Source organism: Triticum urartu, chromosome 6 (assembly GCF_003073215.2).
Source record: "Triticum urartu cultivar G1812 chromosome 6, Tu2.1, whole genome shotgun sequence".
Lineage (NCBI taxonomy): Eukaryota > Viridiplantae > Streptophyta > Magnoliopsida > Poales > Poaceae > Triticum > Triticum urartu.
Genome location: NC_053027.1, coordinates 392,570,556 through 392,593,558, shown reverse-complemented (window position 1 = coordinate 392,593,558; position 23,003 = coordinate 392,570,556). Strand labels below are relative to the sequence as shown.

At 45.1% G+C, this 23,003-nt stretch overlaps 4 protein-coding genes across 4 annotated transcripts; 1 reads left to right on the top strand and 3 right to left on the bottom strand.

Annotated features, from left to right (window-relative positions):
• Window positions 1–265: 265 nt before the first annotated feature.
• On the bottom strand, window positions 266–3,210 carry LOC125513701 (glyceraldehyde-3-phosphate dehydrogenase 2, cytosolic). The gene is made up of 12 exons (XM_048678863.1): window positions 3,070–3,210; window positions 2,933–2,956; window positions 2,736–2,836; window positions 2,055–2,170; window positions 1,872–1,971; window positions 1,635–1,781; window positions 1,494–1,554; window positions 1,307–1,404; window positions 1,049–1,191; window positions 841–924; window positions 637–726; window positions 266–546 (listed from the first exon to the last, which is right to left on the bottom strand). Exons 1-12 carry the CDS (start codon window positions 3,071–3,073, stop codon window positions 501–503), a joined length of 1,014 nt encoding a protein of 337 aa, XP_048534820.1. The 5' UTR covers window positions 3,074–3,210; the 3' UTR covers window positions 266–500.
• Window positions 3,211–3,404: 194 nt separating this feature from the next.
• Window positions 3,405–6,702, top strand: LOC125513700 (26S proteasome non-ATPase regulatory subunit 6-like). Its single transcript, XM_048678861.1, has 8 exons — window positions 3,405–3,663; window positions 3,753–3,867; window positions 5,026–5,116; window positions 5,218–5,363; window positions 5,452–5,671; window positions 5,741–5,849; window positions 5,955–6,123; window positions 6,286–6,702. Exons 1-8 carry the CDS (start codon window positions 3,498–3,500, stop codon window positions 6,458–6,460), a joined length of 1,191 nt encoding a protein of 396 aa, XP_048534818.1. The 5' UTR covers window positions 3,405–3,497; the 3' UTR covers window positions 6,461–6,702.
• A 182-nt stretch (window positions 6,703–6,884) lies between these two features.
• On the bottom strand, window positions 6,885–8,974 carry LOC125513702 (protein HHL1, chloroplastic). Its single transcript, XM_048678864.1, has 6 exons — window positions 8,638–8,974; window positions 8,411–8,548; window positions 8,213–8,299; window positions 8,025–8,072; window positions 7,260–7,476; window positions 6,885–7,162 (listed from the first exon to the last, which is right to left on the bottom strand). The coding sequence occupies exons 1-6, from the start codon at window positions 8,902–8,904 to the stop codon at window positions 7,149–7,151; spliced, it is 771 nt and encodes a 256-aa protein (XP_048534821.1). The 5' UTR covers window positions 8,905–8,974; the 3' UTR covers window positions 6,885–7,148.
• A 4,011-nt stretch (window positions 8,975–12,985) lies between these two features.
• LOC125517669 (cyclin-F2-2-like) lies at window positions 12,986–14,339 on the bottom strand. Its single transcript, XM_048682878.1, has one exon. It carries the CDS (start codon window positions 14,202–14,204, stop codon window positions 13,131–13,133), a length of 1,074 nt encoding a protein of 357 aa, XP_048538835.1. The 5' UTR covers window positions 14,205–14,339; the 3' UTR covers window positions 12,986–13,130.
• Window positions 14,340–23,003: the final 8,664 nt, after the last annotated feature.

Below are 23,003 nucleotides of genomic sequence, written 5' to 3'. Positions count from 1 at the left end.
GAAGCCTCTCAAAAACACAGCAGCCTCTTTTGATCTAACTGCTTCAATTCAAAGGAATTCAATGTTTTGGCTTATCAAATTCTCTATCGGGCCATGAGGATTCAAAAAGACAGAAACAAAACCAATATTGTTTCTTTAGTGGTCCATTGTAGATTTTGCCCTGCTGCTTCGCTAACATACAAGGTGCCACCACGAAACAATCTCATTACTTCAGCAAACACATGGAAAGACAAGATAACCATAAGATAACTTTGCAATCGCAAGAGACCGGAATGACATGTTATGGATAACTCAAGAAGATGAGTGAAAATGACTCATGATTTAGTTCAAGCACATAATACCACCAAAATGTGAGCTCTAAGCCCAACCAACCATCAGGATACATCCAATAAAAGGTTTTTAGCTGACATAATTCCATACAAAAATTTATTCTCAGAAGAAGAGGCTTTGAACACTCCTCTGGGGCAAACCACTCTCCCCAGTAACTTCATGCCTCTCATTTACTTGGAGCTGTGCATGTGACGGATGAGGTCGACCACACGGGTGCTGCATACGGAGAAAATTGAGGATTCAGCAAGTTGATTTCTGCATAGAAGTATAACCTTAACTGCAAGAGCCATAGAAGGTGCCACTGACCTGTATCCCCACTCGTTGTCGTACCAGGAGACAAGCTTGACAAAGTTGTCGTTCAGAGCAATCCCGGCCTTGGCATCAAAGATGCTGGACCTGTTATGGGTAAAGTGGCATCATTAGCGAAGTCAGATGAGTACACACATAGGCAATCAAAATGGACCCATTAATAAAGAGTAGTATGGTTATTGTCAAAGCAATGGTAAACACCTGTTGTCACCCTGGAAGTCAGTGGAAACAAGGTCCTCATCCACGTAACCCAAAATGCCCTTGAGGTTTCCCTCAGACTCCTCCCTGTAAAATCAGATCACTACACATCAATACTGCTCATAGCTGGTATGTGGCCCAAATACCAAAACCAGAAACCATATGTGCATCAAAGTAAAGGAAATTGTTCCTGGTTGGTGGCGTTACTCACTTGATAGCAGCCTTAATCTGATCATAGGTTGCTGGCTTCGCAAGTCTAACAGTCAGATCAACAACAGAAACATCAACAGTAGGAACACGGAAGGCCATTCCAGTCAACTTTCCGTTAAGCTCTGGGAGCACCTTGCCAACAGCCTGCAGGAAATCAAACAGTTACGATTAAATGGTAATCCATCTTACAGATTATTATATTAAGCTACAGTGTTCAAACAGATAACTGATGATACAATAGAAGGCCAGCTGAATATACCTTTGCGGCACCAGTGCTGCTTGGAATGATGTTGAAGCTGGCAGCCCTTCCACCTCTCCAGTCCTTGCTGGAAGGACCATCAACAGTCTTCTGGGTTGCTGTAAATTCAAATTTCAGCCACACATAAGCATACTAGTCTAAGATAGAATATAAAATGTTGAAGAAAAAACCCAGTGTAATGCATTACCAGTCATGGCATGAACTGTGGTCATCAAACCCTCAACAATGCCAAACCTGTCATTGATAACCTGAAAGAAACAAATTATCAGCATACCATTCCCAATATTGGCGGTTGGTTTGAGCAGCACAAAACTGCAATGATAAGCACCTTAGCAAGAGGAGCAAGGCAGTTAGTGGTGCAACTAGCGTTGGAGACAATGTCGATGTCAGACTTGTATTCCTTCTCATTGACACCACAGACAAACATGGGAGCATCTTTGCTGGGAGCAGAAATGATGACCTTCTTGGCACCACCCTGAAAGTGGTGACACAGAAAACTAATTTAGTACAAATATACACAAGAAAGGTTCAGGTACCATGAAATGGAAACTGTGAACGAATGTACCTTAATGTGAGCTGCAGCCTTGTCCTTGTCAGTGAAAACACCGGTGGACTCAACAACGTACTCAGCACCAGCAGCAGCCCATGGGATCTCCTCAGGGTTCCTACATCAGGACATTGTATGATAAGCCTGTATACCTTAAAATGAAAACCAATTGCATGCCCACAAAAATGAACGGTAACAAACCTGCAGCCAAACACAGCTACCTCCTTCTGGCCGAAGAGAAGGGTCTTGGAGTCCTTCACCTTAACTTCATGGTGCTTCCACTGTCCATGGACAGTGTCATACTTGAACATGTAGGTCTGCAAGTTACAAGCACATAATTCAGAACCATAATATGAACCAGAGGACAATTAGTAGCTCTATGTTTTAATTAATAAGTACTAACTGGCACGGGGCCTGCATGTGTCTTATTTAGAAAAATAAAAGAGAATACTACCAGGTGTACAACAGTATAAATCTATTTTAAATACCACAATGGAACAATAGTCACTGCGTGGAACAAATAGATTCCTCAAATCTGGAACTACAAAATTATTCTCCACTGGAAGTGAGGAATATAACGTATGCAAAAGGCACTTGCAAAGCAGATCTAAAAGTCGTTTCCAAAAACTAAGAAACATACACATGTAGCAACATTTAAGGTAACCTAGTAGATTCATAAACATCACGAGTTAACATGCTTAGGATTGTGTAGGATTGTGTAGCAAAGCATCAGCGTGTAACGAGAAAAGCAAATCCGATCAGGTTTAGTACAGATCTAAGCTCACAATCGCCAATCCATAAACGGGTCCCATGCACGAATCCACAACGACCCTACCATACAAACCTACAGATCTCATGAGCAATGAGATTCGAGAACGATACCATGTAGTCGGTGGTGATGAAGGGGTCGTTGACGGCGACGAGCTCGACATCGGGGCTCTGGAGCGCAACCCTGGCCACAAGCCTGCCGATCCGGCCGAAACCTGCAGCGCAAAGCAAAAATCCATCCATCAGAGAACGAACCCACGGAAGCAACCAACAGAGAAGCAAACCAGATCAGATCGGAGGCCCGAGCTCACCATTGATGCCGATCTTGATCGGAGCTGCGCAAACCACGGAAAATTCCAGCAAAAGGAAGGAACAACAATCAGCCAAAGCACCACGAGAAATCGAAATAGTAGAACAGCTAATAAGGTGCTCGGGGTGACGGGGTTACCCATGGGGAAGGAAATCTGGAGCTGCGACGGACGGAGGGGAGGTTGAGAACAGATCGAGGATTGGGACGGCTACTCGAGATTGCGATGCGATTAGCGAGGCCGGGGGGGGCGTTTATATAACGGGTGGTTTCATTGGGTGGCCGGGCCCGCAGGGCGGCGCGGGTTGCGGATCGCCATCTGTTTCTCCGCTACCGGGAATGGAATCGGTGGGTGGCTGACGGGTGGGGTCGGGCGAGGAGCGGCGCGATGGTTTCGAGAAGGTTCCTGTGGGTGCGTGGGACGGGGCGAACGTTGGAGCCTTGGAAACACTGGACCGCTGCTGGGTTTGGCTCCGCTAACCCACGGCCTGTGAGAAACTCCCGACGCCGTGCGATCCAAGCGAACCAACCGGACGGAAGTGCCCCCAACCCAAACGAGCGGCGACGAGATGGACGGCGGCGGCGGTGGCGGCGGAAGCACAAGCGGCGACGATGGGAAGCAGGAGAAGCACCTGGTGCTTGCCCACAAGCTCTTCCTGCTCTCCCACCCCGACGTCGACGACCTCTCCAAGGTCGACCTCCGCTCCGACGTCCTCTCGGCCGTCAAATCCGATGGTACCGCACCGCACCGTCCCGCCCCCCTCGCCGCTCATCCAGTGTGCCAGCTAAACTGATCTGTCTTTTGCCGTGGGGTTGATTGCCAGACATGGCGCCACTGTTCGAGTCGCTGGCCGCCGCGGGCGTGCTGGAGCCGGATGCCGTGCTGCTCTCCGAGATGCGCGCCAGGATCGACGAGGAGATCCGCAAGCTCGATGAGAAGTGAGTGGGTTTGTCCTCTCGTTCTGCTTACTTTCTTTTGTAGAGCCCAGCCTAGTGCTACGGGTTCTAGACGTGGTCAAAAGTAGACGATAGATCTTGTCAGTAAATTGCTTTGCGATGGCCATGTATGAATTAGCACTCCGTGTTTTGGACGCAGGAAGTGAGTCTTATAGCAGACTGCTTATAATGTTTACCCTCCTCCAAAGGCCACGAAGCAAATGGGAGTATTCCCCAATTTTGTATGAGAACTGTGCCTGTTTGTGTTCTGTATTTCTGTCAGAACTGTGTCCATTATCAGTATTAGGAAACTAGTTCTTTCAGAATGCAAAATTGAGCATTGAGAAGAGTAATTTGAGTATTAAGGAAGGGTATAATCTTTTTTTTTTTGCGAACATGCAAAAGCTATGATTGTCAATATATTAGAAGAGAATTTACAGAGTTTTGTCACCCATGGGGACTTGTACAACGGCAGGGGGCTTTCTATCTAGGGCTGCCGGGAAGACAATCCTAAGAGGATTAGTACAAGGCTATCTCCCTATGCTAAGCAAACCCTTTCGCTCCGGCTTTGATTCAGAGCTCACCTTCAGCTTTGATCTTGCAAATCAGCTGGGCTGCCGAGCTAAGGTGATGCATGGAATACTCTGGTGCTCCGCTCCAGCCAAAGCATCCATATGATGAGCAGAACCGCGCTGTCGAATCCTTTGCGGGGAAGCTTGGGAACACCGTGGTGCGCGTCGGGCCACCAGTCAGGCAGGGCACAATGGTTCGGCGCCTTGTGTGCAAGCGCTCTCTGTGTGAAGTACTGACCACCAGACCTCGAGAGGGTAGAACCTTACAACTCTGGGGAAAAATAATTGTGAAATCGCTTGGGATTTAGGCTGAATAGTCATTGTTAAGGAGTAAGTGGAGTTTCTATGGAATACGATGTTCTGGATGAGATGGATGAAGGAAATAATTTGTTATTTGTTATCTTGAATTGTACACAGGGTATTCCTGAAGCGAATCATGAAAAACACGTTGGTTTCAGTGGAATTATGCTGGTTTCTTATTATCCATGATGCTCTTCCCAGTTATTCTGTATCTAATGTTTCCACTGGTGTAAAGTTTGATAAGTACCAATTTGGTTCCTTTAAACTAAACTTTATTTTGTGTATGAAGAATTGCTGATGCTGAAGAGAATTTGGGCGAGAGTGAAGTGCGTGAAGCCCATCTTGCCAAGTCCTTGTACTTTGTAAAGGTTGGCGAGAAGGTATGAACTTGTTTACTTGTAAAATATAATATCTGAGGCCTGGTTAACAAAGTACAAGTTCTAAATATAGCTGTTTACATTATCTGAAATCAATGTTGTAGGAAAAAGCACTGGAACAACTTAAAGTTACTGAAGGAAAAACTGTAGCCATTGGCCAGAAGATGGATCTTGTGTTCTACACTTTGCAAATTGGCCTTTTCTACATGGATTTTGATCTCATCTCAAAATCCATTGATAAGGCAAAGAAGTAAGCCCTTGATCCATCTGTAGAGTTCCATTCTGCTATTTGGAACACCAGAGTGATGGTATTTGACCACTTACTCTACTGATTTTAGGTTGTTTGAGGAGGGAGGTGACTGGGAGAGAAAGAACAGATTGAAAGTGTACGAAGGCTTATACTGCATGGCAACCAGAAACTTCAAGAAAGCTACCAGCCTGTTTTTGGACTCCATCTCAACTTTCACAACCTATGAGTTGTTTCCATATGACACTTTCATCTTCTATACAGTCCTCACAAGTATCATCTCATTGGATCGTGTATCTCTAAAACAAAAGGTATTTCAACATGGCTCCGTCTGTTATGTTTTCTTGTCATAGTTATCTCTAACAAAAGGAACTTTCCAGGTGGTGGATGCACCAGAAATCCTTGCAGTGATTAGCAAAGTACCACACCTCTCAGAGTTTCTCAACTCTCTGTACAATTGCCAGTACAAGTCATTTTTTGTTGCATTCTGTAAGTCTAGATATATATTCCAGTTCAGTCTTGTGATTATTGTTTTTTAGCTGCAACGTATTTGTATGTGCTTGTATTAATACCTGGTCAAATAATTATTTTCAGCTGGCTTGACGGAACAGATCAAGTTAGACCGTTATCTTCAACCTCATTTCCGCTACTACATGAGGGAAGTGCGCACTGTTGTCTACTCACAGTTTTTGGAGTCATACAAGAGTGTGACGATGGAAGCTATGGCTTCTGCATTTGGTGTGACTGTTGATTTCATAGACCAGTAAGTGATGTGAAACAACCGCCTAATTTTATGTCCATTCCTATGCACCTTACATACATCCCGTTTTCGTTTCTGCTGTTGTATTGATATTTTTTGTCTTTCATTTGTTGTAGGGAAGTTTCTGCTGTCGTATTCATATGTTTTGTCTTTCATTTGTTGTAGGGAACTTTCTCGCTTTATTGCAGCTGGGAAGCTTCACTGCAAGATTGACAAGGTCGCTGGTGTTCTGGAGACAAACCGGCCTGATGAGAGGAATGCTTTCTACCAGTCGACCATCAAGCAAGGGGACTTCTTGCTAAACCGCATCCAGAAGCTATCCCGAGTCATTGATCTGTAAAAGTTGCTGTTCTTGTTGGAGCTCTGGCCCAGCAAAGGTTGTGCCCGGTTGTTGGACCTATTCCAGCTAGCCTCCTAGAGTATATGACCAGTGCCTGGCTTTGTTGAGCGTGCGGAGGAGGAAGTCTTGTATGAATTACTATGAACTCATATCCCAGAAGATCAGGCTGAAGGATCTTTCTTCTGTGATGAACCTGTTTATTCATTCCAAGCCTTATCATCTGTGCTTTAGTTGTGAATTTATTTGCTTGGCATATTTGACATATACTCCCTCCGTCCCAAAATAAGTGTCGTACAAAGTTGGCACTTATTTTGGGACGGAGGAAGTACTATATAGCAATGATTTCCATGTGTTGTCACATAATACATTTCCAGCTGAATTCAGATACCACCTCATATAAGGTGATACCCATCCATGCGCGCTATACAACAACTGTTAACTCTTGCAAAGATTGAAATTCAATATACAGCTGTGATCTTTGCCGTTCTGTAAGTACATCAATTGGCTCATTTATAAGATTTCGCGGGGCTGCCTAACATCATATATATTCTGTGAGAAATGAACAAAGTTTGTTGTTACCCACAGGGAGGTTACACATTGTGTGCTGCAAAACTCAAAAGCCTCAGGTGTGCTACAGAGCAGCTCTCGGAAAAGTACAGCCGGCGGTCCACTGGATCCACGCTTCCAATCAGCTCTCGGGCTCTGCAGGGATAAAAGAAATTTTGTGTGATGATTTGATTATAAAGTGGGGAACGAGTAGTTGGGGTGAGATTTAACATGTGTTATTGTCTCTACTTACTGAACCCTTGCTTGGGCTTCTGCTGCTTCCCTTTCCTCTTGCTTCCTCGTCTCTTGGAGCGGGGCCTCTCGTCTTCTGCTTTTGCTTCTGCTTCGGCCTCTGCTGCGCTGGCAGATCCTGTTATCTGCGCAAAGGATTCTTTGGCACCGGAGGTTACCTCACCAAAGAAGTCCCTCACCTTGTCAACGACACTTTTGAGCTCTTCTTTCTTTGGGAGCTGAGATGAAGAAGAAAAATGATGTTCTTGCTGTTAGTGCACAACACATTCATTTCCTACCATCCTGATGAAGAAGAAATATGTTCTTTCATTGGGAGCTGAGCTCTTCTGCAATAGAGATTTTCGACATTCATTTTTGTTTTGAGATTCACTATGTACTCATAGTTCATGATAGTTTAGATAGCAAAGAGGAGCAACAGAGTTCGTTTTTTTTTAAGTAAAACATGGCGAGTGTTGGCTTATGACAAATCTCCCAAGGTGGTGGGGTTCTATATCTGGTGTGTCGTTTCATATCACATATTTATACCCTACCAATGGATGTTCATGACCAAAAAAAATGGCGCATGCCAGTTAATGTGCAAAGCTTGGGCAATCTAATTTTCCTGGTTTGCTCATGGTCTGCCCGCACGCATGCATTTGGAATAGAGATGTATCAGAATTTGCCAAAAAAGTATACAAATGGGTTGGCAAAATCAAAGCAAGTGCAAAAATGCAAGGGCTTACCTAATTTGTGCGATGAGTAGAAGAGCATTAGAGAGAAAACGTACCTCGAGCACGTTGCTTGTAGCCAGTGCAGACCTCAGGTTCCCCTTCTCCTGCTCAGCCAGACGACAACAAGTATATAAACCGCAACCTCCATTTTGATCCTTGAATGAAAGGCTAGTACGTACGTACTACCAGAGCATATCATTATCGAAACGACGCGCCCTTCCGCAGCCGAGGATGAGAGAATTACCACGATCTTGTAGCCGTACCGGAACTCGGTTTCGCCCTTGAGCACGCGGAACTGCTCCTTCGCCAAGTCGATTATGTCGTCCTCGTCCTTCACACACCACGCACACACACAAAACGCTCAGCTTCTACACGGCGCGAGCGGCTAGCTAGATTCCTAGTGCATGCGGAAAGAAAACAGCATATGATGGATGGTTTATACTTTGTAAATGACGGTGGCGAGGTTCCGGGCGAGGGTGTCCTTGTAGATGTACTTGCCGAGGAAGTTGTCCTTGGCGGCGAGCATGATCTTGGCGGTGGTGCCGCCGGTGACGATGTTGAGCGGGTACCAGAAGAACACCTGCATGCGGGGAACACGGGTGGCTTTCTTGACTCACCAACAAGGAAGTAATAATATACGTACATACATACGATCGAGGAAGATTATACATTGGCGGTGCGGATGAAGATGACGAAGCGGGGGTTGCCGTCGTCCTCGATCTTGGGGAGCTGCGGCATGCGCCGCTGCTGCTGGGACTGCCGGTCCGACCAGCCCCTGCCCCCGCGGGCCTCCACCACCAGCGCGCGCCTCGCTGGCCTCGCGGCGGTCCGTGCCAGCTGCAGCCTCCGCGGCAGGAAGGAGCCCGCGCTGGCCTCCCCGGGCGTCAGGTGCCGGAGCCGCGCCGGCCTCAGCGATACCCCTCCCACCACCTCCATGGATGCCTGTGTTTCGTTTTCTGTGATTGTCCGTCCTCCGTCGAGGGGGAGAAGCAGTGGAGGGGAGACGAGGGAAAGATAGCTAGCTTATCTGGTTGGATGAAGCCGGACGCTGGACAAGTGCTTACTGACATGTGGGCCGCTCCGGTCTACGGTGTCAGTGAGAGTTTTTTTTTGCGAAATAACTCTTTATTACTAAAAAATTAGGAAGTACAATCTCGTAAAGCAACATTAAGGACTTCCATTGGGCCGGACCCTAGCCAAACCATAGTTCGGCCATTAGCCCTACCAAAGTTTGCTATGGAATGACTAGCACTATTGCCACTACGACGTATATGAGTAATAGAAGAGTCACGTTCCTCCATACTTTGCTTGATCTCTCTGATAATAAAAAAAATACTTTGATAGATTTGTTTCACTACTCTTCACCATAGCCACCGCCTCCAAACAGTCTGATTCAACGTCAATGGGTAAATTACTCCACTGCAAAGCCAATGAAATCCCTTCCCGCAGCGCAAGAATTTCTGTTTCCAAAACATCCTCACTTCCTCCCAGAAATCTGCATGAGCTGAAAATAATAACGCCAAGGTGATCCCGAAGAAGCATACCCGTCCCCGCAATTCCATTGAGGACCGAACCATCCGTATTAAGCTTAACACGCCCAAGGACCGGAGGGATCCAGAATGTTTTAGGCACAAGTACATTATCATTGCATGTGTGCTGCACCAATGGGTAACAGGGGTTGGCCACCATCTTTCCTTTCACAAAATCTGCATTCGGATCCATGTTGAGTGAAGTTAGTGAATCAAGATAACTTGATAAAAATCTGACTGAAACATCAGTAGGTGGTGTCGGTTTGTCATGCACTAACTCATTTCTGATATGCCATAGTCTCTAAAAAAGCATCAGTATGCGAACTCGCATAGCCTTATCCACATCACAAATAAGCTGCAATAACCAATCATCATGGCGCATAATTATGGTAATATCAGGAAGGGCCCAAACTTGAGACATAGCTCGCCACAACTGACGTGCATTATAACAAGCACATAAGACATGAAAAATGTCTTCATCCTCTCTCCCACAAACTGGGCATGTACCCCGAGTCTCCAAAGTCCTCCGTTGTTTATTTTTCCATGTTGTCAAAGAATTCGTCGCAGCACGCCAAGCAAAAGAAAGAACTTTAGGTGGGGCTGGGCATGACCAAATTAGGCTCCAAACCTCCCTATGCCCATCATGGGCGTTGCTTGTGGAAGCTAAAGAAGGATCATAGAGCTCACCCGCAGCTAGCCAGTACGCACTCCGTACTGTAAATTGGCCATTCTTCTCTGGTTCCCAAGCAATGAAATCTTCCCCAAACCGCGGAGATGGACGTATACGACAAATAGCTTGGACATCCACCCACAAGAAAAACTGATTCAAACGGGTCAAGTCCCAATTACCATTATGATCAAGTAATTCTGACACCCATTTATAACGACATCTTCCCCTTTGAGAAAGCAAAGAACCTGTGGCACCACGAACCAGCCAACGATCACGCCAGATCCTTACATTTTGCCCATTTGCAATCCTCCAAACCAAACCCTTTTTCAAGAGTTCAAGACCATGACAAACAGCTTGCCAAGTTGGTGATGGATTTCCAGTGAAAACAGTATCATCAAGCCTCCCGTTCGGATAGTACTTAGCTTTCAGTAATCTTGCACATAAGCTGTTCGGATGTACAATCAATCGCCAAGCTTGCCTAGCCAACAGAGCTTGATTAAGGAGACGAAAATCTCTAAAACCAAGCCCCCCTTGAGCTTTGGACCTCGTCATTTTATGCCAAGCATACCAATGCGTTTTCCTTTTACCTTTTTCTGAACCCCAAAAATAATTCCTCACCATGCGATTTAGATCATCACAAACTCCCAGCGAAATCTTAAAAACACTCATAATAAAAGAGGGAATTGATTGAGCAACAGGCTTTATCAAAACTTCCTTCCCCGCTTGGGTGGGGTGCCCATCAAAGGAGAACAAATGCTTAGTGAGCTTCACTTGCAAATTTTGGAATTTCCCCTTAGTCATCCTACCATCAGGAGTAGGCAAGCCCAAATATTTTTCCTCAAAACCGGATGTAGTGACCCCCAGTTCAGATTTAACCAAATCTATATCCAGTGCCGGGCAAGACCTCCCGAAGAGAATAGAAGATTTTGAAGGGTTAAGAAGTTGTCCAGTAGCTTGCCCATATACGTGAAGAATTTGTTTGACATAGTTTGCTTGCTGTCCATTTGCCTTGAAGAACAAAAGAGTATCATCCGCAAACAAGAGATGAGATATACATGGAGCTCTTCTCGTAATTTTGATAGGGGATAATTCACCATCATCAATGCCTTTGTTAAATAGAGCAGAGAGACCATCAGCCACAAAGAGAAACAAGTACGGAGATAAGGGATCACCTTGCCGAAGCCCACGCGACAATGCAAAAGAATCCAAGATGGCTCCATTAAATTTTACGGAGTATCTCACCGAGGTCGCACAAGACATGATCCAATCAACCCAACGGTGAGCGAAGCCAAGCTTTTGCATCATTTGCATAAGGTACTCCCAATCCACCCTGTCATAAGCTTTTGAGAGATCTAATTTGTAGGCACAAAAACTTTTTGTGGGGTCTTTTTCCTGCTTGATGTGATGAATGCACTCGAACGCAATTAAAGAATTATCAGTGATCATCCCGGGATGAACGCACTTTGCGTTGGAGAGATAATACCATCAAGGACCGGCCTGAGCCGGTTAACCATGCACTTTGAAACCACTTTGTAGATGACATTACAGAGACTGATAGGTCTGAAATCAGTAATCTTAACTGGGTTAGGAACTTTCAGAATCAAAACAATAGTAGTGTTATTTACCTCTGGCGGCATAACACCAGACCAGAAGAATTCCTTAACCGCCGAAATGACACTATCCTTTACAGTTCCCCAATTACGCTGGAAGAATCGTGCCGGGAAGCTGTCAGGACCAGGGGCCTTCAATGGGCCAATCTGGAATAAAGCGTCTGAGATCCCTTTATCAGAAAATTCAGCACACAAGGCAACATTAGTGGCATCATCAATCACAGGAGCAATTAGATCCACAATAGGCGAGGCGTCCAAAGTATTATCCTTAGTGTAAATATGCTGAAAATATTTTGTTGCTATGCGTCCCATCTCGCCATTATCAGTAGTAATATTACCATTCACATCTTCCAACTTTTTTATCCTATTTTTCCTTGCCCGCCAGACAGATTTAGACTGAAAAAATTTAGTGTTACGGTCGCCATCTTTAAGCCACATAATCCGCGAGCGTTGCATCCACATGAGCTCCTCCCTATAGAGCAACTCATTCATCCTATCTGTAAGTCTACGAATCTCACATCTATCTGCATTCATCAACATTAACTCTTCTAGTTGGGTGCGAGATTTCTCAATTTCCCGAGCAACATTACCAAACTTTTCCTTACTCCAGCAACATAGTTTTCGCATGGTACCTCTGAGTGAAGCCGGACGCTGGACAAGTGCTTACTGATATGTGGGACGCTCCGGTCTACGGTGTCAGTGAGAGCTTCTGCGGCTGCTTTTCTTCTACGAGGCTTCTGCTCAAAAAGATGCAGCATCTCAGCCAATGTGATGGCGTGGCCCCGTGCCTGGATGCCACGTCGCGCTAGCACGGCCTCCCAGTTTCTACATTCACGTGCTTGTCTCTCCCTCATTTTATGAACAGGTTGTGTTTGGCATGCCGTCGGCTGAGTGGGCTACACACTATGTGTTCCGGTGTTCAGTGTGGGTTTGATCCTTGTTGTTCTGGTTTTTATGTAATTAAATGGGTGTGCATGTCTGAAAACAATGTAATTTAATAGGTTTTTTCTTCTGATTAATTAATGGATGAGGCAAAAAATTATCCTTTTCAGAAAATAAACAAAAGCTACCATGATGGCCTTCCCTCAAAGAAAATCATCTATTTTTTTTGCAATAGTGTGGTGAAATGCTAGATGTTTAATTGGTTGAGATTTTTGGAGGAAAAAAGAACCAGCAATCAAAAGCCATGACAATGTGTTCATCACAAGTTCACGCATGCATGCCAAACACAGACGATACATGCATATTAATTTCAGACAGGTATACATGAACATTACAACGAACTTCCACAAGATTATTATACAATTGATATATGTAACAAAACTGCTCTGTCTTGGTGAGTCTCCTCGATGATCAAGAAGGAGGGCTACAGATGAGCGAGCGCGAGAAGAAGAACATATTAAGCACGCAGGCTGTCATGTCCGAGCAGTTGTAACCCGTCAGCTCCGTCAGCTCCGTGTTCCACGCGAGGACGTCGGGCGGATTCAGGGTCCGCCTCGCGAGGAAGATCGCGGACGCCGCCACGACGGACGGCAAGATGCGGAGGCACGTGTAGTTGAGCAGAGAGTGATCAACGAGGCGAGTCGCCAATGGCAGGATCCTGGTCTTGTCCTCCCCCTCGGCGTACCTCATGAAGTGGCCCAGGAAGGTGTGCGCCGTGGGGCCGCCGAGTTGGTACCCGAGCGCCTCCACCATCTCGCGCTCCATGTCGAGCACCTCCTTGCCCGCGGCGAACTCGCCGTACCTGGCGATCTGGTCGGCCTTCAGCTTCCACACGGCTTTCCGGTCCTCGTATTTGGCGGCGACAAAGACGGCCGCGGCACCCAGGAGTCGTAGCTCGTAGCCACTGTCAGTCGTCAAGGCTCGCACCGACAGGACCCGGTCGACGTAGGCGACGGCGTGGTGGAGCGTGCCGTCGGCGAGATCATGGTCTCGGGCGAACTTGTCCATCCATCCGACGAGGGAGGCGCGCGCTGACTCGGTCACCCGATCCTGCTGCACCTTCGTCAGGTAGTCCGGTAGCGGCCGCTCATCGGCGTTCTTCTCTGTCAACCGGAGGTTGTGGTCGATGTCGTCTGCGTAGTCAGGGCACAGCCGCTGAAGCTTTGTGGAGGCGGCGGCGACGCAGGAAACCGGCGCTGGTGCCGGCGCCGTGGGCTTTGAGAACTTTGGTGGCATGGGTACCTCGCACGGCGCTGGCGGGAGCACCCTGGGACGGCGTGCACCGAAGAAACCGGGAGGCGGAGGTCGACGAGCTGGCACGTCGGCAGCCGGGCGGAAGCAAGATCCGATGCCGAAGAAGCTTGGAGGCGGTGGTCGACGAGCAGGCCTGTTGGCGGCCCGAGCGCAGGATCCGACGCCTAAGAAGCCGGTTGGCGGAGGTCGAGCAAAGGCGCCCGCGTAGGGATCCATGGCGTACTGCATCATCTCGATCGCCGGGAGTAGGGACGGAAGATGGATTGTTGATTGTGCGCTAGGTACGGCGTTGGTGGTGTGGGAGGGGGGAGGGGGCTGGCGTCTGTAACGCTATGCGCTATGTGTATGTAGTATGTATATATAGTTCCAGGGCATTTGTTCCGCCGACTCGATCGGGTCCGACTCCTACCCGCTATAGTATAGGAGGGAAGAGTTCCCTTCTTTTCTTTTCGTTGCTTCGAGGTATAGGAGGTCCAACTCCCCCTCGACGCAACGCGGCGACGCGGTCTCTTGACAGTCCGAATCCGAGCACAGCTCCAACACGCTGCATTTCTGTTCCCTGCTATACCGAACCCAATGTGATCAAACAAGCAACCAAGAGCATCTACAGTTGGACCACACATATGCTCTTTTTTTAATATAAAAGGAGTTTTCCTCCACCTCACTTTTATGAAACGAGGCTGCAAAATGCCAGCATGACTGTCCACAGCGCTTGAGATCGAGTTTGAGTAAGAATTAGAGTGCTTGCTTTCCCCAATAGATGCTTGACACTTGCCCAAACCGTGCCCTGAAAACACAGATTATTCCGAGTGTCCCATAAGGTTCAGAGAACAACTATACAAGAGATACCGACCACTGATTTCTTATTGTCATTGTTCCATGACATAGACAGATCATGCAAGTTACAAGACTTTTGAAAATTTAAAGCTTCCGCGACAACTTTTCATATCTCTTTTGCCACAACACAATCAAAAAACAAATGCTGACCCGATTCCATATCATTACAAAGCAAACAAGAGGGACCGTCAACCGGCTTATGTTTACTGTCGCGTGTAAGAATTTTGTTATGATAAGTCAGCCAAGAAAAACTAGGTATCGATGGGGAACTGCAATTGACCAAAAGTGTTTCCATATGGGGGTAGACCCCCCCCCCCCCCCTTGATGGTGTTATAAAAAGATCTAACAAAGTAAGCAGGAAAAGCCTCAGGCAAGTAAATGGGATGATTAGGCTCATCCTTAATATGATGACTAGCCAACACAACAAGCAACTCATCCCATTTAAATAGGAAGGCGTGATCTACACATCTACGAAAAGTCAGCTTGAGCTCACAGCCATTCCAGACTTCAGCCACACAAACATGATTGTTGCTGACAAATATCAAAAACATCGCAAAATTGTGTTTTTAAAGTGAAGTTCCCAGCCCAAGTGTCATGCCAAAAGCTAATCTGCTTCCCATCCCTCAACTCCCATCTAAAGAAAGGGCAAACAACATCAAAAGCCCATGTCACCCCTTTCCAAAATGGGGATCCAGTATTAGGTTTAGCCCAAAGAAGGCTATATTTGTTCGTCTTATACTTGTGATTTACTAAGGTGATCCAATTTTTATCCTCACCACAAAAGAATCATTTAGTCCATGAAGCCAACAAGCTAGGAACACCCAAACCCCCATACTTTTTCTTTTGGGACACAAGCCCCCAATTCGCAAATGATATTTATGATCTTCTCCTAAATTGCCCCCCCCCCCCCAAATGAGCTATTTGTGAGGTAATAGATTTAATATCCCATTTAGGAAATTTGATAAAGGACATAAAATACATAGGAATGCTAGCAATACAAGTTTGTAGAAGGATAATTTTGGCCTCATAGCTCAAAAGTTTGCCCCTCCATCCACATATTTTCTTAATGATCTTATTTATGATAGGTTGCAGGTCTTTGATAACCCACAAGTATAGGGGATCAGTTTTAGCCTCTTTCGATAAGTAAGTGTCGAACCCAACGAGGAGCTAAAGGTAGAATAAATATTCCCTTAAGTTCTATCAACCACCGATACAACTCTACGCACGCCTAACATTCGCTTTACCTAGAACAAGTATGAAACTAGAAGTACTTTATAGGTCTTATAGGATAGGTTTGCAAGATAATAAAGAGCACGTAAATAAAAACTAGGGGCTGTTTAGATAAAGACACAACTAAGTTAGTTTTAGTAGAGAGCTTTTTGTCATGAGAAAGTTATTTGTCCCTAGGCAATCGATAACTAGACCGGTAATCATTATTGCAACTTTATATGAGGGAGAGGCATAAGCTAGCATACTTTCTCTTCTTGGATCATATGCACTTATGATTGGAACTCTACCAAGCATCCGTAGCTACTAAAGATCATTAAGGTAAAACCCAACCATAGCATTAAAGTATCAAGTCCCCTTTATTCCCATATGCCATGACCCACTTATCCGTGTTTGTGATTCAGTCACTCACGCAACACAGACAATAAGCAAACCATGAACATATTGCAAACCCTATAGTGGGGATCCCTCACACTTGCGCGACACGGAGAGCATCAAAGGACAGCACCAATAATAAAACATGCAACTCAAACCAATCACGATCATCAATTAACCCATAGGACAAAACAGATCTACTCAAACATCATAGGATAGCCATACATCATTGAGAAATAATATATAGCGTTGAGCACCATGTTCAAGTAGAGGATTACAGCGGGGCGAAGGGGTGTTACACCGCTGCATAGAGGGGGACAGAGTTGGTGATGACGGCGGTGAAGTTGTTGGTGTAGATTGTCGTTGCGATGATGGCCCCGGCGGCGTTCCGGCGCCACCGGGAGAGAGGGGGAGAGAGCCCCCCTTCTTCTTCTTCTTCCTTGACCTTTCCCCTAGATGGGAGAAGGGTTTCCCCTCTGGTCCTTGGCTTCCATGGCGGCGGAGGGGCGGGAGCCCCTCCGAGATTGGATCTCTCTCTCTCTCTCTCTCTCTCTCAGTTTTCTTCTGTTTCTGCGCTCCCAGATTTTGACTTTTCACCGTTTCTTAAATTCACAGAGATCCATAACTGTGATTGGGCTGAAATTTTAACACGATTTTTATCCGAATATTAGCTTTCTTGCGCCAGAAGAAGGGCACCAACCGTCTTACAGAGTGGCCACAAGGACCAGGGGCGCGCTTTCTGTCCTTGTGGGCCCCTCGGGCATCGTCTCGTGTTGATTATTTTTCCCAAAAATCACATATATTCCAAAAAAATCTCTGTAAGTTTTTATCCCATTTGGACCCCCTTTGATATGGATTTTCTGTGAAACAAAAAACGTGCAACAAACAAGAACTGACACTGGGCACCTGGATCAATATGTTAGTCCCTAAAATAGTACAAAATTTGCCAAAAGTATGTAAAAGTTGTAGAATATTGGCATGGAACAATCAAAAATTATAGATACGACGGAGACGTATCAGCATCCCCAAGCTTAATTCATGCTCGTCCTCGAGTAGGTAAATGATAAAAAAGATAATTTTTGATGTGGAATTCTACCTAGCATAATCTTGATCATATAATCTAATCATGGCATGCATATTAAGACACGAGTGATTCAAAGCAATAGTCTATCATTTGGCATTAAGACAATAATACTTCAAGCATATTAATAAAGCAATCATGCTTTTTAAAATAACATGGCCAAATAAAGTTATCCTTACAAAATCATATAGTCTCGCTATGCTCCACCTTCATCACACAAAGTATTTCATCATGCAACCCCAATGACAAGCCAAGCAATTGTTTCATACTTTTAATGTTCTCAAGCCTTTTTAACTTTCAAGCAATACATGAGCGTGAGCCATGGATATAGCACTATAGGTGGAATAGAATATGATGGTGGAGGTTGTGTGGAGAAGACAAAAAGGAACAAATTCTCACATCGACGCGGCTAATTAATGGGCTATGGAGATTCCCATTAATTGATGTCAATGCGAGGAGTAGGGATTGCCATGCAATGGATGCACCAGAGCTATAAATTTATGAAAGCTCAAACTGAAAACTAAGTGGGTGTGCATCCAACTTGCTTTCTAATGAAGACTTCGGGCATTTGAGGAAGCCCATCATCGGAATATACAAGCCAAGTTCTAAAATGAAAACTCCCACTAGTATATGAAAGTGATAACTCAAGAGACTCTCTATATGAAGAACATGGTGCTACTCTGAAGCACAAGTGTGGTAAAAGGATAGTAGCATTGCCCCTTCTCTCTTTGTCTCTCATTTTTTCTCTTGTTTCTTTGGGCCTTCTCTTTTTTTGGCCTTTTTTATTTTTTCATTTTTCGTCGGGAGTCTCATCCCGACTTGTGGGGGAATCTGTTGGGGAACGTTGCAGAAAACAAAATTTTTCCTACGGTTTCACCAAGATCCATCTAGGAGTTCATCTAGCAACGAGTGATCGGATTGCATCTACATACCTTTGTAGATCACGCGTGGAAGCGTTCAAAGAACGGGGATGAGGAAGGCGTACTCGATGTGATCCAAATCACCGGAGATCCTAGCACCGAACGGACGGCACCTCTGCGTTCAACACACGTACGGTCAGCGTAACGTCTCCTTCTTCTTGATCCAGCAAGGGGGAAGGAGAGGTTGAGGAAGATGGCTCCAACAGCAGCACGACGGCGTGGTGGTGGTGGAGCTGCAGTACTCCGGCAGGGCTTCGCCAAGCACTATGGAGGAGGAGGATGTGTTGGAGAGGGAGAGGGAGCCACCAAAGATGTGTTTTGAGAGGCCCTCCTTCCCCACTATATATAGGGAGTCCAAGGGGGGCGCGCCGGCCCTAGGAGATCCAATCTCCTAGGGGGGGGCGGCGGCCAAGGGAGGAATCCCTCCCCCCAAGGCACCTAGGGGTGCCTTCCCCTTTTGGGACTCTTCCCTTCTTGAACCCTAGGCGCATGGGCCTCTTGGGGTTGGTGCCCTTGGCCCATGTAGGCCAAGGCGCACCCCCTACAGCCCATGTGGCCCCTCGAGGAAGGTGGCCCCACCCGGTGGACCCCCGGGACCCTTTCGGTGGTCCCGGTACAATACCGGTGACCCCGAAACTTGTCCCGATGCCCGAAATAGCACTTCCTATATATGATTCTTTACCTCCGGACCATTCCGGAACTCCTCGTGACGTCCGGGATCTCATCCGGGACTCCAAACAACATTCGGGTTACTGCATATACATATCCCTACAACCCTAGCGTCACCGAACCTTAAGTGTGTAGACCCTACGGGTTCGGGAGACATGTAGACATGACCGAGACGACTCTCCGGTCAATAACCAACAGCGGGATCTGGATACCCATGTTGGATCCCACATGCTCCTCGATGATCTCATCGGATGAACCACGATGTCGAGGATTCAAGCAACCCCGTATACAATTCCCTTTGTCAATCGGTATGTTACTTGCCCGAGATTCGATCGTCGGTATCCCAATACCTCGTTCAATCTCGTTACCGGCAAGTCACTTTACTTGTACCGTAGTGCATGATCCCATGACCAGACACTTGGTCACTTTGAACTCATTATGATGATGCATTACTGAGTGGGCCCAGTGATACCTCTCCGTCATACGGAGTGACAAATCCCAGTCTCGATCCATGTCAACCCAACAGACACTTTCGGAGATACCCGTAGTATACCTTTATAGTCACCCAGTTCCGTTGTGCGTTTGGTACACCCAAAGCACTCCTACGGTATCCGGGAGTTACACGATCTCATGGTCTAAGGAAAAGATACTTGACATTGGAAAACTCTAGCAAACGAACTATACGATCTTGTGCTATGTTTAGGATTGGGTCTTGTCCATCACATCATTCTCCTAATGATGTGATCTCGTTATCAATGACATCCAATGTCCATAGTCAGGAAACCATGACTATCTGTTGATCAACGAGCTAGTCAACTAGAGGCTTACTAGGGACATGTTGGTCTCTTTTATTCACACATGTATTACGATTTCCGGATAATACAATTATAGCATGAATAAAGACAATTATCATGAACAAGGAAATATAATAATAATGCTTTTATTATTGCCTCTAGGGCATATTTCCAACATAATCATAGTCTCCATCATCCTTTCCTCTCTGGGACAATGCTCTAATAATGATGATCATCACACTTTTATTTACTTACAACTCAATATTACAACTCGATATCTAGAACAATATGACTCTATATGAATGCCTCTGGCAGTGTGCCAGGATGTGCAATGATCTATCATAGCAAAGATATCAAAAAACAGACAAGCCATGAAAATATCATGCTAGCTATCTTACGATCATGCAAGACAATATGACAATGAACGCTCAAGTCATGTATATGATGATGATGGAAGTTTCATCGCAATATATCTCGGAATGGCTATGAAAATGCCATGATAGGTAGGTATGGTGGCTGTTTTGAGGAAGATATAAGGAGGCTTATGTGTGCTAGAGCGTATCATATCACGGGGTTTGGATGCACCGGCGAAGTTTGCACCGACTCTCAAGGTGAGAAAGGGCAATGCACGGTACCAAAGAGGCTAGCAATGATAGAAGGGTGAGAGTGCGTATAATCCATGGACGCAACATTAGTCATAAAGAACTCACATACTTATTGCAAAAGTCTATTAGCTATTGAAACAAGGTACTACGCGCATGCTCCTAGGGGGATAGATTGGTAGGAAAAGACCATCGCTCGTCCCCTACCGCCACTCATAAGAAAGACAATCAAAAAAATAAATCATGCTCCGACTTCATCACATAACGGTTCACCATATGTGCATGCTTCGGGAATCACAAACTTTAACACAAGTATTCTTACCAATCCACAATTACTCACTAGCATGGCTCTGATATCACCATCTTTATATCGCAAAACTATTGCAGGGAATCAAACATATCATATTCAGTGACCCATAAGTTTTATGTAGGATTTTATGACTAACCATGTGAATGACCAATTCCCGTCAACTCTCTAAATAGATATAAGTGAAGAAAGAGAGCTTAATTCTTTCTACAAAATATATGCCCACGCTCTAACAAATATAAGTGAAGCAAAATAGCATTCTACAAATGGCAGTTTTCTATGTGTAGAGAAACAGACAATCCAAACTTCAAATGATATAGGTGAAGCACATGAAGCATTCTATAAAGCCATACTCAAAAGATATAAGTGAAGTGCAAAATGCATTCTATAAATCAACCAAGGACTATCTCATACCAGCATGGTGCATTACTAAAAGAAAAATTAAAGGGCACACGACCCTCCAAGATTAACACATATCATGTGATGAATAAAAATATAGCTCCAAGTAAAATTAGATGATCGTTAGAAGAAAGAGGGGATGCCTTCCGGGGCATCCCCAAGCTTAGTTGCTTGGGAGTCCTTGAATATTACCTTGGGGTGCCTCGGGCATCCCCAACCTTAGGCTCTTGCCACTCCTTATTCCTTCATCCATCGTGATCTCACCCAAAACTTGAAAACTTCAATCACACAAAACTTAACAAAACCCTTGTGAGATCCGTTAGTATAATAAAAAAAATCACCACTTCTGTTGCAAACTCATTCATATTTTATTCTTACATTGTAGCTACTGTATTATAACTTCTCTATGGCTTATACCACCGATAAAATCGATAGTTTGATCAAAACTAGCAAAACAATGCATCAAAAACAGAATCTATCTTAAACAGGACAGTCTGTAGTAATCTCAACATCAACCATACTCCTGTAACTCCAATTTTTTTGAAAAAATAGTATAAAATAAACAATTTGTATAGAAGTATTGTGCAAAAAGTTTCAGAAGCGTTTGACTTTCCAGTAAAAAATTTAAAATCACGCACTACAGCCAAAGTTTCTGTTTTTGCACCGCACAAACCAAACAAGCAATCTAATCATCCTAAAGGCAGATCTTGGCTCATTATTTTTATAATACAATGGAATTGTACACGGGGATAATTATTTTTGTGAGAATCTTCATGAAAAATTAAACATTGTTTCCATGAGCATGAACACAAGTGTTCAAGGTCGACCCTCACTTCTCCAATGCATAACTTCCAATCGCTTCTCTTTTGTGAAAAAAAGTTTTTGAGTCCCCCTCTATATTTTTTGTTTTTAAATTTTATAAAAGCACTCAACAGAAATAAATGACTCTCTAAAACTTCCGGGTTATCTCCCTGGCATAAAGTGCTCAAGTAATGGATCCACTCGGATCCCAAGGTATATCAAAGCCAATTTTAATTAACAATGATTTGGCATTTAGTAATGAGCAGAAAGCAACATATATCATGAAATGACGGAGTCTAACTCTCTTCCTATGCATCGGCATGTCATACAAGAACAATTCATGCACATCAAGTAAAGGCCAATGCATAGTATAAGCAATTTCTTGCAATTTTATCGTGTTGGAAACATAGAGAGGTGGAGATGTAGTTCCTCTCTCATAATAATTGCAAGTAGGAGCAGCAAGCACATGCATATAACATTCATCAAAATTATCATGTGCAACGGTAAAAGGCAACCCATCAATATAATCCTTAATAAGAACAAACTTCTCCGATATAGTATAGTTTGGAGAATTCAAAAGGATAATAGGACTATCATGTGTGGGTGCAATAGCAACGATTTCATTCTTAACATAAGTAACTATAGAAAGTGTTGGGGATCGCAGCAGAAATTTAAAATTTTCTACGCATCACCAAGATCAATCTATGGAGTAATCTAGCAACGAGGGGAAGGAGAGTGCATCTACATACCCTTGTAGATCGCTAAGCGGAAGCGTTCAAGTGAACGAGGTTGATGGAGTCGTACTCGTCGTGATCCAAATCACCGATGATCCTAGCGCCGAACGGACGACACCTCCGCGTTCAACACACATACGGAACGGAGACGTCTCCCACGCCTTGATCCAACAAGGAGGAAGGAGAGGTTGAGGAAGAGAGTCCAACAGCAGCACGACGGCGTGGTGGTGATGGAGTGGCAGTTCTCCGGCAGGGCTTCGCCAAGCTCACGCGGAGGAGGAGAG

What these genes read in the sequence shown, in the direction of transcription:
- LOC125513701 (XM_048678863.1), bottom strand. An exon ending in CAGATTAAGGCTGCTATCAA is followed by an intron (nt 925 to 1,048) that starts GTGAGTAACGCC and finishes CTGATTTTACAG; the next exon opens with GGAGGAGTCTGAGGGAAACC. An exon ending in GACAACGAGTGGGGATACAG is followed by an intron (nt 547 to 636) that starts GTCAGTGGCACC and finishes CTCCGTATGCAG; the next exon opens with CACCCGTGTGGTCGACCTCA.
- LOC125513700 (XM_048678861.1), top strand. Translation starts at nt 3,498, where the DNA reads ATGGACGGCGGCGGCGGTGGCGGCGGAAGCACAAGCGGCGACGATGGG. An exon ending in TTGTAAAGGTTGGCGAGAAG is followed by an intron (nt 5,117 to 5,217) that starts GTATGAACTTGT and finishes TCAATGTTGTAG; the next exon opens with GAAAAAGCACTGGAACAACT. An exon ending in ACTGTTGATTTCATAGACCA is followed by an intron (nt 6,124 to 6,285) that starts GTAAGTGATGTG and finishes CATTTGTTGTAG; the next exon opens with GGAACTTTCTCGCTTTATTG.
- LOC125513702 (XM_048678864.1), bottom strand. Translation starts at nt 8,904, where the DNA reads ATGGAGGTGGTGGGAGGGGTATCGCTGAGGCCGGCGCGGCTCCGGCAC. An exon ending in TCTTCATCCGCACCGCCAAT is followed by an intron (nt 8,549 to 8,637) that starts GTATAATCTTCC and finishes CCCCGCATGCAG; the next exon opens with GTGTTCTTCTGGTACCCGCT. An exon ending in GGTACGGCTACAAGATCGTG is followed by an intron (nt 8,073 to 8,212) that starts GTAATTCTCTCA and finishes CTGGCTGAGCAG; the next exon opens with GAGAAGGGGAACCTGAGGTC.
- LOC125517669 (XM_048682878.1), bottom strand. Translation starts at nt 14,204, where the DNA reads ATGATGCAGTACGCCATGGATCCCTACGCGGGCGCCTTTGCTCGACCT.